We start from the raw sequence: 15,794 nt of genomic DNA, 5'->3' as shown, positions 1-15,794 counted from the left end.
AACCAGCAGCCTCTCCTCTCAATTTTCACGCCACTTTGAGCCTCTCCAGCTATTTCTCTTCATCTCTCATCAATTCAAAGAGATTAGCCATCAATCTCTTGAATTAAGAACACTAGAAATTGTTTCTAGTGTCCTGTTTACATCTCTAATCTCTTAAAAGGTAGAACTTGAATTTCTAATTAATAGAAAAGGCTTTAGAAGCTGTTCAAGGGCTGCCATAGGTGTTCTTGGTGTGGACAAGCTAGAGGGACAACATCTGGTGTCCTGAAGACGAATCTCAAAGGCGCAGACACGCTGCAGCACATCAAGAGGTTAGTGTAATCGTTCTTGATTTAATCTAGGGTTCTAAAATTAATCTGATTAATTTTAAAATCTTAAATGGCAAATACAGATCCAAAAACATATTAAAAGAGTTTTAATATGTTGTTTATCATTGAAATCAAATAGATAAAAATAAATCTTGCATGGTGCATATGACCCTAGGTGAAAATTTTTGAATTCAATGGTATAATCTTGTGTTTTTCACGCTTCCGTTCCTTCATTGGCTCCTACTAGTTATATATGGAGGTAGGTGTTGATCAAGATGGAATCTGTTACCCTAAGTAAATAGGGATAAAATCCTATATTCATTTAATTGTTCTTGATGTTTCAAGTTCCTGGTCAGGACAGACAGATTTAATCAGAAAAGAGTTTCTAATGAGAAAATCTTTTTAATCAAGAATTAGAATTAAAAGAAAACATAATATTCATAGCAAATGGGGTTTGACATAAACCATGACTCCAACTCGAATTGGGATTTTGTAACAGAGAGATTCTAGTGCATGGTAACATATGATTAAAGGTTCATTTAAGGTATTCCTTATTACTAATTGGGTGGCCATTGCATGCTATGCTAGGTGTTAACCATGGTCTATGAGGTGCATAAAATGATTTAAAGAAATCATTTATGGTAAGAAAGAGTTCTGATGATATTAAGAGTTAATATCATATCTCATTGCCAATTAGTGATGAGCCTAGTAAGTCACACACATACACAAGTAATCACCAAGTTAAATGTTATTTAATTAATTAGTTAAAGAATTTAATTGATTAAATTAAAAAGGTTTGGTTTGTAATAAGACTGCAAAGTCCCTAGCATGACTTGAAACCAAATCTAGATTATTGGATGTATAGTATAGGTTAAATTTGTATTTAAAGTGTTTAAATATGAATTTAATTATAAGAAATTAATTAATAGAGATTAATTAATTAATTTATATTTGATATAAATTGATTAGAAGAGGAGAAATAATTATTTTGGGTTGAGAACTCAAAATTACAACACAAAGGTAATTTGGTCATTTCACAGGGTGACATGTGGCACCATGAGATGGTGACACATGGCACCATATAAGCTTTCCATTTGTCTTCCAATCATGTAAGATGATCAAAGTCAAGATTAAGTCTAGCTTTGACACTTGGCTTAATATGATTAGGTCAATTAAAATTCTGAGCCAATCAGAAGATGACATGTGGCAAGGTTTTTAAGTGATGACCTAATTATATAATGTGATGTTATGAAAGAATAATATAACAATCTGATTATTCTCTCATATATGCCGCCACCTCTAAGCCTCTCCTCTCTTTTCTTCTTCTTCTTCTTTCATCAATTCAAAGAGAATTGCCCATATTCTCTTGAATTAAAATTGCTAGAAATCGTTTCTAGTGTCCTGTACACATCTACAACCTCTCTAAAGGCAAATCCTTAATTTCTAATTGATTGGAAATGCTTGAGAAGCTGTTCAAGGGGCTGCCATTGGTGATCTTGGTGTGGACAAACTAGAGGGACAACATTTGGGGTCCTAGGTGCTTCCCAAAGGTACCAAACACATCTATAGTGCATCAAAAGGTTAGTGCACATGTTTTTAAATTTATCTAGGGTTCTAATGAATTAATTTCTTAATTCTAAAATCTTAAATGGTAAATGTAGATCCAAATACATATTAAAAGTGTTTTAATATGCAATTGAACATTGAAATCAATAGGTAAATAATGAATCTTACATGATGCATGAGACCCTAGAAGAAAATTTTTGAATTCAATGTTCTAATCTAATAATTTTCATGCTTCCGCTCCTTCCAAAACTACACAAGTAGTTATTTATGCACAATTAAACAAGATTCAAATCACATCAAGAGTGCATTGCAAATTTGGAAAATGCATGGAAATGAAGAAATTCAACCCTGTGAAGCATAAATCATGAAAAATTATCATAAAAAACACATCAACAAATGCAAAATCCATCTCAATTACACCATACAAGTTTGTGATTGCAAGTTCTGCATAAGAGATATGTGTAAATAGTGCCATTTCAACTTAAACTATGCAAATTAACATTTCAGTACATTAAAGCTCAACAAGAATATACACAAAGTTGCACTTATTCACCAAAGAAAATAGACACTCCAAACTATGCCAATTAAATGTAGCATATCCAAATTGAATCACACAACCCAATTAAGTTCAAAACCACAAAAATGACCCACTCACAATCATATCAACATGATAAACACAGATATATAAAAGATATACTCCCAACCTCAACAAAGAAGCAAATAGCATATGCTGTAGAACCTTTTGTTGAAGAGTTTTTCTGCATAAGCCAAGAAGGGATCCTGCATAGAAAGCAATGAAAATAAATCAATCTTGGAAGAGTTAATGGATAAAATATCATATTAAGAGTAACTCCCCAACAGTGCAATAACCTTCATCCCTTTTAAATACATCAACAAAAGACAAAATTCAACAATGTCAAAAATTGAATTTGGGGAGATTTAAGACAAAAACAAAAGTAATGCAAATAAAAGTAAATCAACAAAAGAAAAATAAAGGGACTTGGGGTGCCTCCCAAGAGCACTAATTTATAGTCCTTAGCTGGACTCTTAGTGCATTTCATGGTGACCGAAATTGGAATTTATTGCCTCCATTTTCAATAGGTGCTTCAATGAATCTATACTTCATTTTCTTTCCAACAATTTCTTTGTTTAAAAGTCCAACAATTTCTTTCTTGACCAGCTTTGGTGCATTTTTTTCTTTGAGAGATGGTTGTTTGACTTCTCTTTTCTCCACTTGCTTAATTTGAAAAACTTGTGCCATTGGAAAAAATGGATTACTCTTCAATTGTTGTCAAAGGCTGCCACTTTTGGTTTTTCATCATTGGTACTCCATTCATGGATAAGACAATTTTCAAGAGAAGCCTTCGGATAACTCTTTCTAAAGTGCTCTTCCACTAACTCTTCAACTATATCAACTTTCAAACAAGAGTCTACATCTTCATGTTGCTTCTTCTTGGCATTGCCAATGTTGAAAACTAATTCATCCTCTCCAACTCTAAGAGTGAGCTTTTCACCTTTCACATCAATCAAAGCACCAGCTATAGCAAGGAAAGGCCTCCCCAAAATGATTGGCATATGAGAATTCACTTCCATGTCCAAAATGACAAAGTCAACTGGGATATAGAACTTTCCAACCTTCAAAGGCACATTCTCTAAAATCCCTTTCGGATACTTAATTGATCTATCAGCTAACTGAAGAGAAATGTGGGTTGGTTTAAGATCTCTCATGTTGAGCTTTTCATATATGGAGAGGGGTATAATGCTTACACTAGCCCCTAAATCACATAAAGCTTTTGTAGAACATGATTCTCCAATATGGCATGGAATTGAAAAACTTCCGGGGTCTTTGAGCTTAGGAGGAAGTTTCCTTTGGAGTATGGCACTACACTTTTATGTCAAAGCTACAGTTTCATGGTCTTCAAGTCTCCTCTTATTTGAGAGAATTTCTTTTAAGAATTTTGCATAAGAAGGCATTTGTGAAAGAGCATCAATAAAAGGCACATTTATGTATAGCTTCTTCAAAACCTCTAAGAACTTCCCAAATTGCTTATTAAGCTTAGCTTTTTGAAATCTTTGTGGAAATGGAAGTTGTGGCTTATAGGGCTTTGGAGGTATATACTTTTCTTCTTTCTCTTCAACTTTCTCTTTACCTTTTTTTGCACTTTCTTTCTTACTTTCTCGTTTTTCACTCTCATTAATTTCTTTCTCATTTTTCTCTTCTCACTTTTTTCACTCTTCTCATTGTTTACAACCTTCCCACTTCTTAAAGTAATGGCTTGACACTGCTCTCTTGGGTTTTTTGGCTGACTTGAAAGTTTTCCAAAAGACTTGGTACCTGAGGAAGATGCTTGTTGTGCAATCTGGTTTTCCAACATTCTATTATGTGTTTGCATCTGTTCTAGCCTTGCTTTCATTTATTTCATCTCTTCATCATGCTTAGTTTGGTTGACAAGAATTTGTTGTAACAAAGCTTTTGTGGTTGAACCTTGTTCTTGCTGTTTTGGTGGAGGATTCATGTTTCTCTGCTAAAAATTAGGCAATGGTTGCCTATTTTGCTGATATGGAATTCCTTATTGCTGTTGTGGTTGAAAATTCTGATTTGGAACTTGGTTTTGCTGATTTCCCCATGAAAAGTTGGGATGATTCCTCCAAGCTGGATTATATGTTTGAGAGTAAGGATTCCCCATCTGTTTGTTCCCATAATTACCAACATATGCAGCTTGCTCTCCATAGTCTACTCCACAGCTGGTAGTTCCTTCTGCATAAGCAACTTGTTGTGAACTTCCAGATGATGATGATGAACGGACCAACATACTTAAATCTTCCATTTTCTTGGCCAAAACATTTGTAAGTGCATCAAACTTGGCATTGATCATATTGAATGGGTCAAGATCATACATTCCAGTAGCTTGCCTCTTTTGAGTTGGAGCTGATCCTCTTGGACTACTCCAAAGATGAGTATTCTTTGCAATTTTCTCCAACAGCTCATAAGTTTCATCTTCTTGCTTCATAATAAATTCTCCTCCTATTTGAGCATCAATAATCCCTCTAATTGCAGGAGTAACATTGCTGTAAAAATTCCAGTTTATCATCCATTTTGGAATGGCATAATGTGGGCATTGTCTCTCTAACTCCTTCCATCTCATCCATGATTCATAGAGAGTTTTATCTTCTTTTGGTCTGAAAGCTATCATTTGATTCCTCAATTCTTAAGTTTTTATAGGTGGAAAATATTGTGCAAGAAATGCATTAGTGAGTTGCTCCCAATTTATAATAGAATTGTGAGGTAGAGAATCAAGCTAATCTAATGCTCTATCATTCAAAGAGAATGGGAATAGCTTCAATCTTGCTGCATCATCAGATACTCCAAGTTATTTTTGCATATCACAAATCATAGTAAACTTCTTAAGATATGTGTGTGGATTTTCTGAAGGATGTCCCCCAAATTGGGAATTTTGAATCATTTGAAGTACCCCAAAATCCATCTTATAGTTATTTCCATCAATTCTTGGTCTTGCTATACTCTCTTTCAAATCATCAAAATGAGGGAATGCATGATCCATCATACTTCCCCTAGGCACATTAGCGTTTACAACTTCTTCACCATGAGCTGCATTTTCATTATTTAGATTGTTTCCACCATTGCCACCACTAATTCTAACTCTTTCTTCAGCCATTTCTAGTTCAATTTCTACTACTCTCAAAGCTTCTTTCCTTTTTCTGGTTTCTTTCTTGTTGGCTCTACAAAACTTCTCAATTTCAGGATTAAACAATAAGGATGTGTCACTTGTGCTTCTAGCTCTTCTCATAAAAGATCAAGGGTACCTAAAAAGAACAAACAAACACAAAATGAAAAAAATAACAAGATAAAAACTATAAACAACTAAAATAATCAAGAATTCATTCTTAAACAAACAACTCCCCAGCAACGGCACCAAAAACTTGATGTGTCCCAACCGCAAGTGCATGTCATACAAGTAATATAGAAAAGATATCGTTCCCTCGAAGAGTTGTGTTAATGATTGAATTTTTTATATAAAAATTGACTAATTTAAACTAATTTTGAAATTCAAATGATAGATTGACAGAATTTGAGGGGAGAAATCTATATATGCAAAATTTAATAATCTAATTACCAATATGAAGATTCAACTAAATTTGCAGTAAATTAAAATGAGCAAATTGAAATATGGCAAGAATTAAAATGACAAGCAATTAAATTCGATTAAAAATTAACAATGATAAAAGGGTGATTCCAGAGTTTGGGGATTCATATTCAAGCTATTTTGAGATTTTTAAATTGGTTGTCCAATCTTATATAAATTATGGGTTTCAAAGAGATTAATTCTTAAATCCTTTGAATACCCTTTCAAGTGAGACAAAGAGTGCCTTCATTAACTTAATCCTACTTTCATGAAGTTAAAATTAATCAAAACCCATTAGGTTCCTTAATTAATCTGTAAATCCTCTCAATCCTTAGTCTATTTCTAGATCTAAGTTAATTAAGTCCAATTTCTTGATTATCTATCATAGGATTTTCTCCTTTCGATGCTTCAACCATGGATTAAGAATAATACTTAATGGGATCCTACACCAAGCATGTCATTAAGCACACAAGAAATAGATAAAACCTCATAAAAATCACAAAATATGGATTACCCAATTAAAATCCACAAAATATCTCAAATGTTACATCTAACTCCAGAATTTATGAAAAACTACTCACTATCCATAATAATTACAAGAAATTCTGAGTAAATATGGAAATAAAACTTGAAACTATGTTAAGAACTAAGAAACCCAATACAAGAAAGGTAGAAAATAGTGAAGAAAAGAGGAAGAATCCAAATCTGATGCAGAAAAGGGAAGTGACGCCCTTCTTGCTCTATTTTTTTTTATGTTTCTTCTGCTTTTCCTCTTTCTTCCTTCCTTTCTTCTTCTTTTCCAAAATGAGATAAGGACACTATTTATACTCTTCTTACAAGTAGCCCTAAAATGGTGTGTTTGAGGTGAAGTTCACGTGAGAGAATCTTTCTGCCAATTCATTATGAAGAGTTGCACAAGTTGTGCAAGCTTCTTATGCAGGTTCCAGGTGCTTCCCATGATGCTGCATAAGTTATGCAGGTTTTTCAAGCTTTGGAGTCCTCCATGAAACTGCATAAGTGAACTGCATAAGTTATGCAGCTAGTTATGCAAGTTTCGACAGGTTTTATGCTCTTTTCTGTGATGCTGCATAAGTGAGGATTGGAACTACATAAGTTATGCAGCTGGTTATGCAGGATTCCGCGAAGTTGCATAAGTAAGGAGCGAATCTGCATAAGTCATGCAGTAACTTATGCAGGTTTTGGTAGGTTTGAAAATTTGCTTATTCTTCTTGTGCAGAACTGCACAACTTGTGCAACAGGTTATGCAAGTTTTGGTAATTTTGCATTCTTCAACCTTCAAGCTTTATTTTTGACATTTTTTACTATGGAAATCACTTTTCACTGGCACAATTTATTTTTAGTCCCTCAAAAATACCATTTTACCTATAAAACAAAATAAAATTACAATTTAACCCAAAAATTGATAATTATGAAAAACTATCTAAATAACTAATAAAATTAGCTAAAAGTAACTAACAAATAAATGAAATGGCCATGAAATTAAACCTAAATGACTATGCAAAATGCATGTATCAATATTCTGAACAGAAATGGCAGTTTAGAAAGTAAGCTATGACTAAGAGAAAAGACATCGTGAGAATTCGGAAAGGCATCAAGAATGATTTTCTTGTTGTTTATCCTTGATTGGAAATGGTTCAAGAGGTTGCTATAGGTACGATTGCTGTGATCAGGATCCATTTGAAGGTTTTCAGTCTAGCATGGCATACGAGCCTGTTTATAAGTTGTGCTGGTATTTTAAGTTACACTAGCTACTTTGAGAAGCTTCAGTTAGTGATGGTCTTAGCAGTAGGATGGGAAGAGCAGTTTGGGTTGAAAGAGCAGGCATAACTTCCTTTTGGTTGTTTTCCCAAGTGATGTGAATGTGGGAAGGAAGTACCCTTTGAAGTCTTGTTTAAGGCTTTTGGAGCTACTCTGCCAGACTTTAGGCGGTTCAAGCATTACTAGGGGCTATAACTTACCTAGTTGATGTTGTAAATGCTTTTCCCTGGTTTGATGGCGTTTATTATTGGTCTGGAATGCTCTTTCTTTTTGTTCTCCTTAGTTTTGTCTACAGTGAGTAAAGTTCTTAAAGCAATGATTTATGTCTTCAATTCTTGAGCTGTTTCCATCTAGAGGCAAATAAAAGATGGCTGCCTTCTCTAGTGGTTTATGCGAGAGTGCAATATTTTGTAGGTACCTCTTTGTCTTGTAAGGTTCTCACCCATATGTAGATGAATGTAACTGTCCAGCTAGAGCCCAGAGCAGCGAGCTAATTAAGAAAGTCGAGCTTCCTTTATCTTAGACATCCTATAGAACATTTATCTTCCACTGGGTGTAATGATTTTCTTGTTTTCTTTTAACAGTATTCTTGATCTCTTGTTTTCGGTGTTCCTACGAGAAATTTGTTGGTTGCCTTGCCATTTTAATTGTGTTGCTTTCTCAGATTTCCATCCTTAGCCCTTCTTGCTTTAATTTCATGCAGCAAAATGTCACTGATGGTCGGCCACACTGGGGTGGCTTAACAGAAGATAACACAAACAATTTGGGTTTCAATGCATTATAATTTGGAGTTTCACAACAACAACAAATAAGTTTTAATTCTAAATTAAATAGAATCGGATATATGAATTCTTTTCACCATTTAGCTTTGTTAGACATCATCTCCATACCAATATTCAAAATACAGAAGTTAAATGTAATTATGCTGTGAAATTTAAAAAAAATAAATCATTCAATGTAGTGCACATATTAATACTTAATGGGCATCTAAAAAAATTTTGGAATTAATTTATGAAAAGAAAATTAATAGTGCAGATCAGTTGCAGTGGACAATTTTGAATGGACCCATTTGAATTAAAGTTATAGCAAGTGACCAACCCTCCACCTTTTGAAGAAGAAAAATAAGAGGGAAACACACTTTATAGGTTTATCCTCGCTCACTTTTGCTTCCTTTTTCCCTTTTTCTATTTCCCCAAATTTTTTTTAATATTTTTTATTTCCCCACTTTCTCCATTACTTTCTCAATTAACTCATTTTTTAAATAAATCCAATCCATAACCATTCTAAATGAAAAAAATAAATTCTATAAAGTTCCGAAAATATCTTAAATTTTAGTTTTAATGTAAGTACAATGGAAATTCTTCTAAATATATATGGTTTGATAAGAATAATATTTTTTTATTAAGAAACTGAAATAATTTATAAATAACCCATTGATGTACACATTTTAAGATGTGAAATTATTGTACATTTATTTCCTATAGAATTGATTTTGATTGAAATTTAAATTTAATACCTCACGACCTAAAAATATTCATGTAAAGTTCAATAATAAACAAATAAGTAATTTCTTTAAGAGTCAAGGCAAAGATAAATTAATATATAAAAAAATTTTGTAACAACTGTCTAGACGAATGCATACGAAAAAGTAAGGACATCCACCCACCTTGATTTTGGATTTTACATCACATTGTAGTCAATTTTCAGATTTTTCCCCCGACAAACTTAAATGGTTTTATTTGAATTTGTAATTATTACTTAATTTTCTGAAATCTAACAATTAAGTGGCACATCGTTTTCAATAGTATTTATATCTCTCACGAACACTTGATGATCTAGAAAGAAATACCAATTTTTAATTAATAATTATCAAATGTGTAATAGTAAAAAACTTAATTAAATTAAATTAATTAGAAAGAAGACAATAAATAAAGATAATAAAATGACAAAATAATTGGATTCAATCAGTATATGTTGCTTATAACTTTTTTAATATAATTAACATTGGTTGAGATTTAAATTCAAGACTTTATAAATTTAAAATAGTTCTAATATCAGTGCCGAAGATTACTAATATTAGCTTATAATTTTAGGTTCAAGCTATATTTAACTTCATTATTTAAATTTTTGAAAATGCTTATAATTAATTTTACTTATCACTTCAATTAATCTTTTCATTTATTTATCTGTGGTGTTTAGGGATATATATATATATATATATATAATTATTTGTCAGTATTTAAAAAACTAAGAAGTATTAATTTTTTTTAATTTTATTATTTTTTTAATTTTACTCTTTATCTTTATTAAATATAATAAATATTTATACAAAAAGTAATTAAGTGAAATAAATAATAATTTAATCTATCACTAATAAATTTTTATAAAAATAAGATTGTTCAATATTTTTTAATTATAATGTAAAGTTCAAATGTCACATATGAAAAATAGATGAAGATAATATATAAATAATGTTTTAGATGATATATATAAAGGTGCTCAACAGGCACTTAGAAATTAAATAATGCAACCGTAGAAATTAAATTAAATAAAAGCTGCTTTATGAATTTAAAATCAATAAATTATTATTATTTCATCAAACAAATTAACATACAGCTTTATTACAATAGGAAAAAAAAAATCCTGGAACATGATAATGAACGAGGATAGAAAAGATCAGTCACACCCAATCAAAGAAATACAAGGCCACATCTGTATAGACCTGGCCATTTACATGTAACTGAAGAAGAGTATGAATATGGAGGAGATGACAGCAGCCAAGGAGCCAACGGGAAGGGAAGGAGCTGCTGAGGGTGGTGGTGGTATCCCATTTCCAACTTTGATCGCCACCTTCATACCTTGCTCGCAGTGGGTGCCAACGGAGCACACAAAGTATCGGGTCCCATTTGCATTAAGAAGAACAGAAACTCCGCTCGTCGCTATCACCAATCCTGTCTTGGTGCAATTTTCATATTCCTCCTCGCTGAATACTTCAGTTGCAGTGTGTGTCCCATTCCAGTTGAACACTAAGAAATACATACATATAGCTTAGCCTGGTGATGCGTATATGCCTATTTCTCAGTTTGGACAGAAAGCAAAGAGCTAGAATAATGAAGTAATGCTTACCAACAGAGTCCCCAATCTGAAATGTCTTGTTGCTAGCCCAGTCCTCGTAGTACCCAACAGAGTTGTTGGGAGGAATGGTCCATCCCAAACTGTCTCCAACTGTGTATGTTGTAGCAGCATTTGCACCTTGTAATGATATTGCCACAGCTGAAACAATAAAAAACAACCCAACCATGCTTATACGGCTAGACATGATCTTAATTGGTAATTAATCAGCTCAGGTTGCTTTCCAATGTATCTTTCTGTTTAAAGCTAGCTTTTGATCTCTGTAACTTTGGGTAGGAATTAATGAGAATGGATATGCATTGGTGGGTGTCCTTTCAAGGCCTATATATAGAGAGAGATTAGGCTGCACTATATCCAGACTAGTTCAATTTTATACAATTGGAAACCCAGACACGTTCCTTCAGGTTACAAACCGTATATGCGTCTTCTTTTAGCATACGCATGCACTTTTGGCAATCTTGGAAAATTGACATTGTCTCTGTAGAATTTTCTTGTCAAATTATTAATACTACAATAACTAATTCTCACTATATTAAAATATTGCATGCACACGCTTTTTATTTTATTTTATTTTTTTATGTTATTGTTGGGTGATATCACTCTTGATTTGCCCATGTAGTATTAAGTTGAATTTTTTTTTTCTAATCCTGTTAATAGATAGAAAATTATGAAGTGTATCCGTGTACAACCATTTAACTATAATTTATGGTGTTAGATTTGTTGAAAATGTGCAAGCAAAGAAACCAATGGCAAGGTAAATTTTCATCTAAATTTGATTCATTATAGATCCAAATACAAATATAATTTATTAAGAATGAGAAGAAACATCACCAATAACATTTTTTTTCATAGTATAATTATTATTAGGGATTTTTTATGTCTAAATTCGGTCTATTATAGACCCAAAACATATAATATATGGTGCGACACATTTATTAAATATGTGAGTCTTATATATTTATATCTTAACTTAGTAATAAACTAGATTTATACAAAAATTTTCCATTAATAGGAAGATTCTTGTCAAGGATTTTCAACTATATACTGTTTCATTCTAAAATGGCAATAAAAGACAATTCTATAGAATATTTTTATTAGTATGTATAGATAAACTACAATTTTAATTTAATTTTCAAATTTACTAATTTTAGCGTCTTTTAAAATAAGATTGAAAAAATAATTTTAATATAAAATATGTTATATTAATTTAAGTCTTTTTATTTATTATTTAATTGAATTTAAATATCAATCAAAATTAGTTATACGAAACAAGATAGTGAGATTTATTATTTTTATTATGAGAATTGTTCAAAGCATATCGCTACCTCTTATTTTAAGCCTCTAAGATTCTATCTTTGCCTTAACAGCTTGTTGGTAAATGCACATTTTAATTTGGACAATGCCATAATTTCAAATTTTTAATAAATTATATGTTGCTGGATTGGATGTTAATCTGAAATTCTTTCAATAAAATATGTCATATTAGTAATTTAAGAGTTTTAACATATATTCTTTTATGTTTGGACATAACTAAACTATTAACATTAAAAATCATATATGTAATTAATATAAATTAAATTTTTAGCTATATTTACAATTTAGGCCAAATTGTTTAATTTTTATCATTTTTTACCTTTGGAGGCATATAGATTTAGGTAAAGATGAGACAAATTGGGCTAGGCCCAATTATATACTTAAATCTAAATAAAAAAGGAGTATGGCTTCCTGGGTTTGAATGGCTTTACTGAACTTTCAAAACATTGTAATGAATGAGGGAAATTCTTGCCTACTAGATTCACTGTAGACAATGAAATTTATGAATTTAATATGTAATTTTCATCATACATTTTGTGTATTGAATTTAAAAAATTATATTATACTTCCATTATTTCATATAGATTAACATATGAAATGACAAATAAATCATAGTGTAACAAGGAGATGAAAAAATAATTATAATTTTTTGAAAAAAAAAAACTGTTTTTAAAGCATAATAAAATAACTGTTTTATGAGACTCACCATTGCATATTTGTTATTATATCTTGGTTTATAATTTCATATAGGATCGCCTCAGGGGTGGAGGGAAGGGCGGCTAGTGGGAATGTGACCCACCCTCCTAAAAATTTCTTATATTCTTATGTATATTCTTTAAAAATTTTATTCTACTTTAATTATTGACCCTTCAATAATTTTTATTATTTTATTATGATAAAAATAATGCGAAATATTTGAATTCTTTTTTATTTTTATCATACATTTAATAAAATTTTATTTGGCACCCTTAAATTTTTTTTTTAACTATACCATATTATGGATTTCTTTATTATGTAATATTATTCCTTTAAAATATATAAATAATAAGGGTAATTAATTATTTTTTAAATTAATTTTATATTTAATATAATCTCAATGCTCGAGTTAAAAATTTTATTTAATATAATCATTTATTTAATTTATCAATTTTAGATATATGTAAATAATTATATATCAATCATATATATATATATATATATATATATATATATATATATATATATATATATATATATTTAATTTTAACAATTAAAAATATATATATATATTTAATTTTAACAATTAAAATTTGAAATAATTGTAAATAAAAAATTAATTTCAAAAAATAAATTTTAATAATCAAGAAAATTTATAATTATTTTAATAAATTTAAATATTAAAACAACTATTGTAAATTAATAGTATTTTTCTTTTTATCTATGCTGCCTAATAGATTTTAAACATAAAATATTTTTATGTATATCTTTTTTTTTTCTTTTTTTACAATGGGGTTTGATTGGGACTCAAATTTGATGACCTCATAGACATGGAGATAACTCCAACACCTCTGAATTAAAGCTCATTGGTTATATTTTAAATTTTTAAGTTCATTTAAAATATTAAAAAAATTTACAAATAAATTATATAATATTTTTTTAAATAAATTATATAGTTACTTCAACTCTTTGTACATATATTAATAAAAAATATAAAGTGGTTAACTTCATTTTATAATTATTAATTTTGATAAAAATTTATTGAAAATTATTAAAAATATTTTATATGTTATATACTTTTTTTTTTATTAAGTTATGTGGTCAATTGACTACGCTCGAGTATGTAGCTTAGTTATTACATTGGTCCCTTCAAGTAAAATTTTCTGACTCCGTCCTAGATTGTCTAATAAAATTGCTGCTATATTCTATAATTATTTCTTAAATTTATATTAAATTAGATCTTAGATAAAAAAAAAAAAGAAAAAAAAAAAAGAAAATCCATAAATGAGTGGATTTCACGACCTAAATCAAGTTGTATGGGTGGTATTACAGGAAGAAATGAAGTCAGTAAACACAACCAAAATGAGAAGTCCAATTAGGCGATAGACGTTGCATTCATGGGACTTGTCTGTTTCCATATAAATTTTCTATATTAATAAATGATAACTATTAATAATAAGATAGCGGCTGAAGCAGAGAAGAATTCCAATATGATTTGTCTGTTAATAATGAAGAAAGTAACTAGGAAGCCTTAAAAACATATGTAGTTAAAGCATCTTATCTTCACTTTGATTCTAACACATTGAAATTTGAGAGTTGCAAGTTCTAATTAATTCAATTTTAAAAATGTAATTTCTCTGTTTTTGAGGCACATTTCTGCAATCCAAACAAGAGCGGATAGAAAAGAATAAAGTTAGTAAACTTAAGAACCGATCACATAGTTACATATTTTTCAATTACAAGAAACGAATTAATCCAATCCCTGTAATGAATATTAAATTATCTAGTACACCAAGAAGGCTTTACATGTAACTAAATAAGAAGATGAGAAAGGAGTAGGGAACAACGGCCAACAAGGAACCAACGGTGAGGGATGGAGCTGCAGAGGGAGGCAGTGGCGGCGGTGGCGGTGACATTCCACTTCCAACTTTGATTGCCACCTTCATACCTTGTTCGCAGGGGTTTCCAACAGAGCACACGAAATAGCGAGTCCCATTTGCATTAAGAGGGACACTGACTCCTCCTCTTGTTACGATCACTATTCCTGTCTTTGTGCAGTTATTATATTCATCTTCATTGTCTACTTCAGTTACAGTATGTATCCCAGTCCAGCCGAACACTGATAAATGAATGAAAAAAAAAAAAAAATCACTTTGTATTTTCATTATTAGTAAGAAACTAGCTATCGAAGTCATTAGCTAGGCCAGTAGATGAAGATTTTCAAAGCCCTATTAAATCAAAAGTTCATTTTTTTGTTAATCCTATGAAGATTGCTTACCGAGGTAGTCTCCTAACAGAAATGTCTTGTTGTTAGCCCAGTAGTCATAATACCCAAGTGAATTGTTGGGAGGGAGTGTCCATCCCAAACTGTCTCCAACTGTGTACTTCGTAACCGCATTTGCGCCCTGAAATAATAATTTTGCCACTGTAAACATCAATAACACAACCGAGCTTTGACGGCCAGCCATTATGACTGATCGGTCTTGAGGAGGTCGCCCCCTCAGCCAATGTTTCTTTCTCTTCAAAGGTGCTTTGCTTTGGCAAGGAACAGCCCAGCTTTCAAGTTAAAACCGTGACTTGGAGAAGTGGAAAAGAATAACCAGAGATAATTAATGGATTTTTTTTTTTTTTTTAAGTTATGGTTCATTGTTGTCCGGGCTAATTTTATTTGTATCTCAACTAATGAATTTCAAAGAATTTATTCGGTAGAATACAACAAATACATCTAATCGTATACATTTAATTATTATGGATCTAAATTAGATCAAGGATGATCAATAATCATAACACAGACATCTCTTAGACACCCACATCATTAAAGATGTACACTCCTAAAATTTCTACCAATCTTTTA

General features: G+C 30.9%; 2 protein-coding genes and 1 non-coding gene across 3 annotated transcripts; 1 reads left to right on the top strand and 2 right to left on the bottom strand.

The window, feature by feature from the left end:
• The first annotated feature begins 4,976 nt into the window (after positions 1–4,976).
• On the top strand, positions 4,977–5,083 carry LOC131175709 (small nucleolar RNA R71). The gene has a single exon (XR_009145898.1). It is a non-coding gene; the product is annotated as a small nucleolar RNA R71 (small nucleolar RNA).
• A 5,330-nt stretch (positions 5,084–10,413) lies between these two features.
• LOC110641100 (stellacyanin) lies at positions 10,414–11,242 on the bottom strand. Its single transcript, XM_021792694.2, has 2 exons — positions 10,925–11,242; positions 10,414–10,824 (listed from the first exon to the last, which is right to left on the bottom strand). Exons 1-2 carry the CDS (start codon positions 11,115–11,117, stop codon positions 10,529–10,531), a joined length of 489 nt encoding a protein of 162 aa, XP_021648386.1. The 5' UTR covers positions 11,118–11,242; the 3' UTR covers positions 10,414–10,528.
• A 3,465-nt stretch (positions 11,243–14,707) lies between these two features.
• Positions 14,708–15,408, bottom strand: LOC110641096 (stellacyanin-like). The gene is made up of 2 exons (XM_021792690.2): positions 15,219–15,408; positions 14,708–15,059 (listed from the first exon to the last, which is right to left on the bottom strand). Exons 1-2 carry the CDS (start codon positions 15,406–15,408, stop codon positions 14,743–14,745), a joined length of 507 nt encoding a protein of 168 aa, XP_021648382.2. The 3' UTR covers positions 14,708–14,742.
• Between the last annotated feature and the right edge of the window lie 386 nt (positions 15,409–15,794).

Source organism: Hevea brasiliensis, chromosome 17, assembly GCF_030052815.1.
Source record: "Hevea brasiliensis isolate MT/VB/25A 57/8 chromosome 17, ASM3005281v1, whole genome shotgun sequence".
NCBI classification, from domain to species: domain Eukaryota; kingdom Viridiplantae; phylum Streptophyta; class Magnoliopsida; order Malpighiales; family Euphorbiaceae; genus Hevea; species Hevea brasiliensis.
The sequence above is the reverse complement of the archived record's forward strand: the minus strand, read 5'-3'. Positions and strand labels throughout refer to the sequence as shown.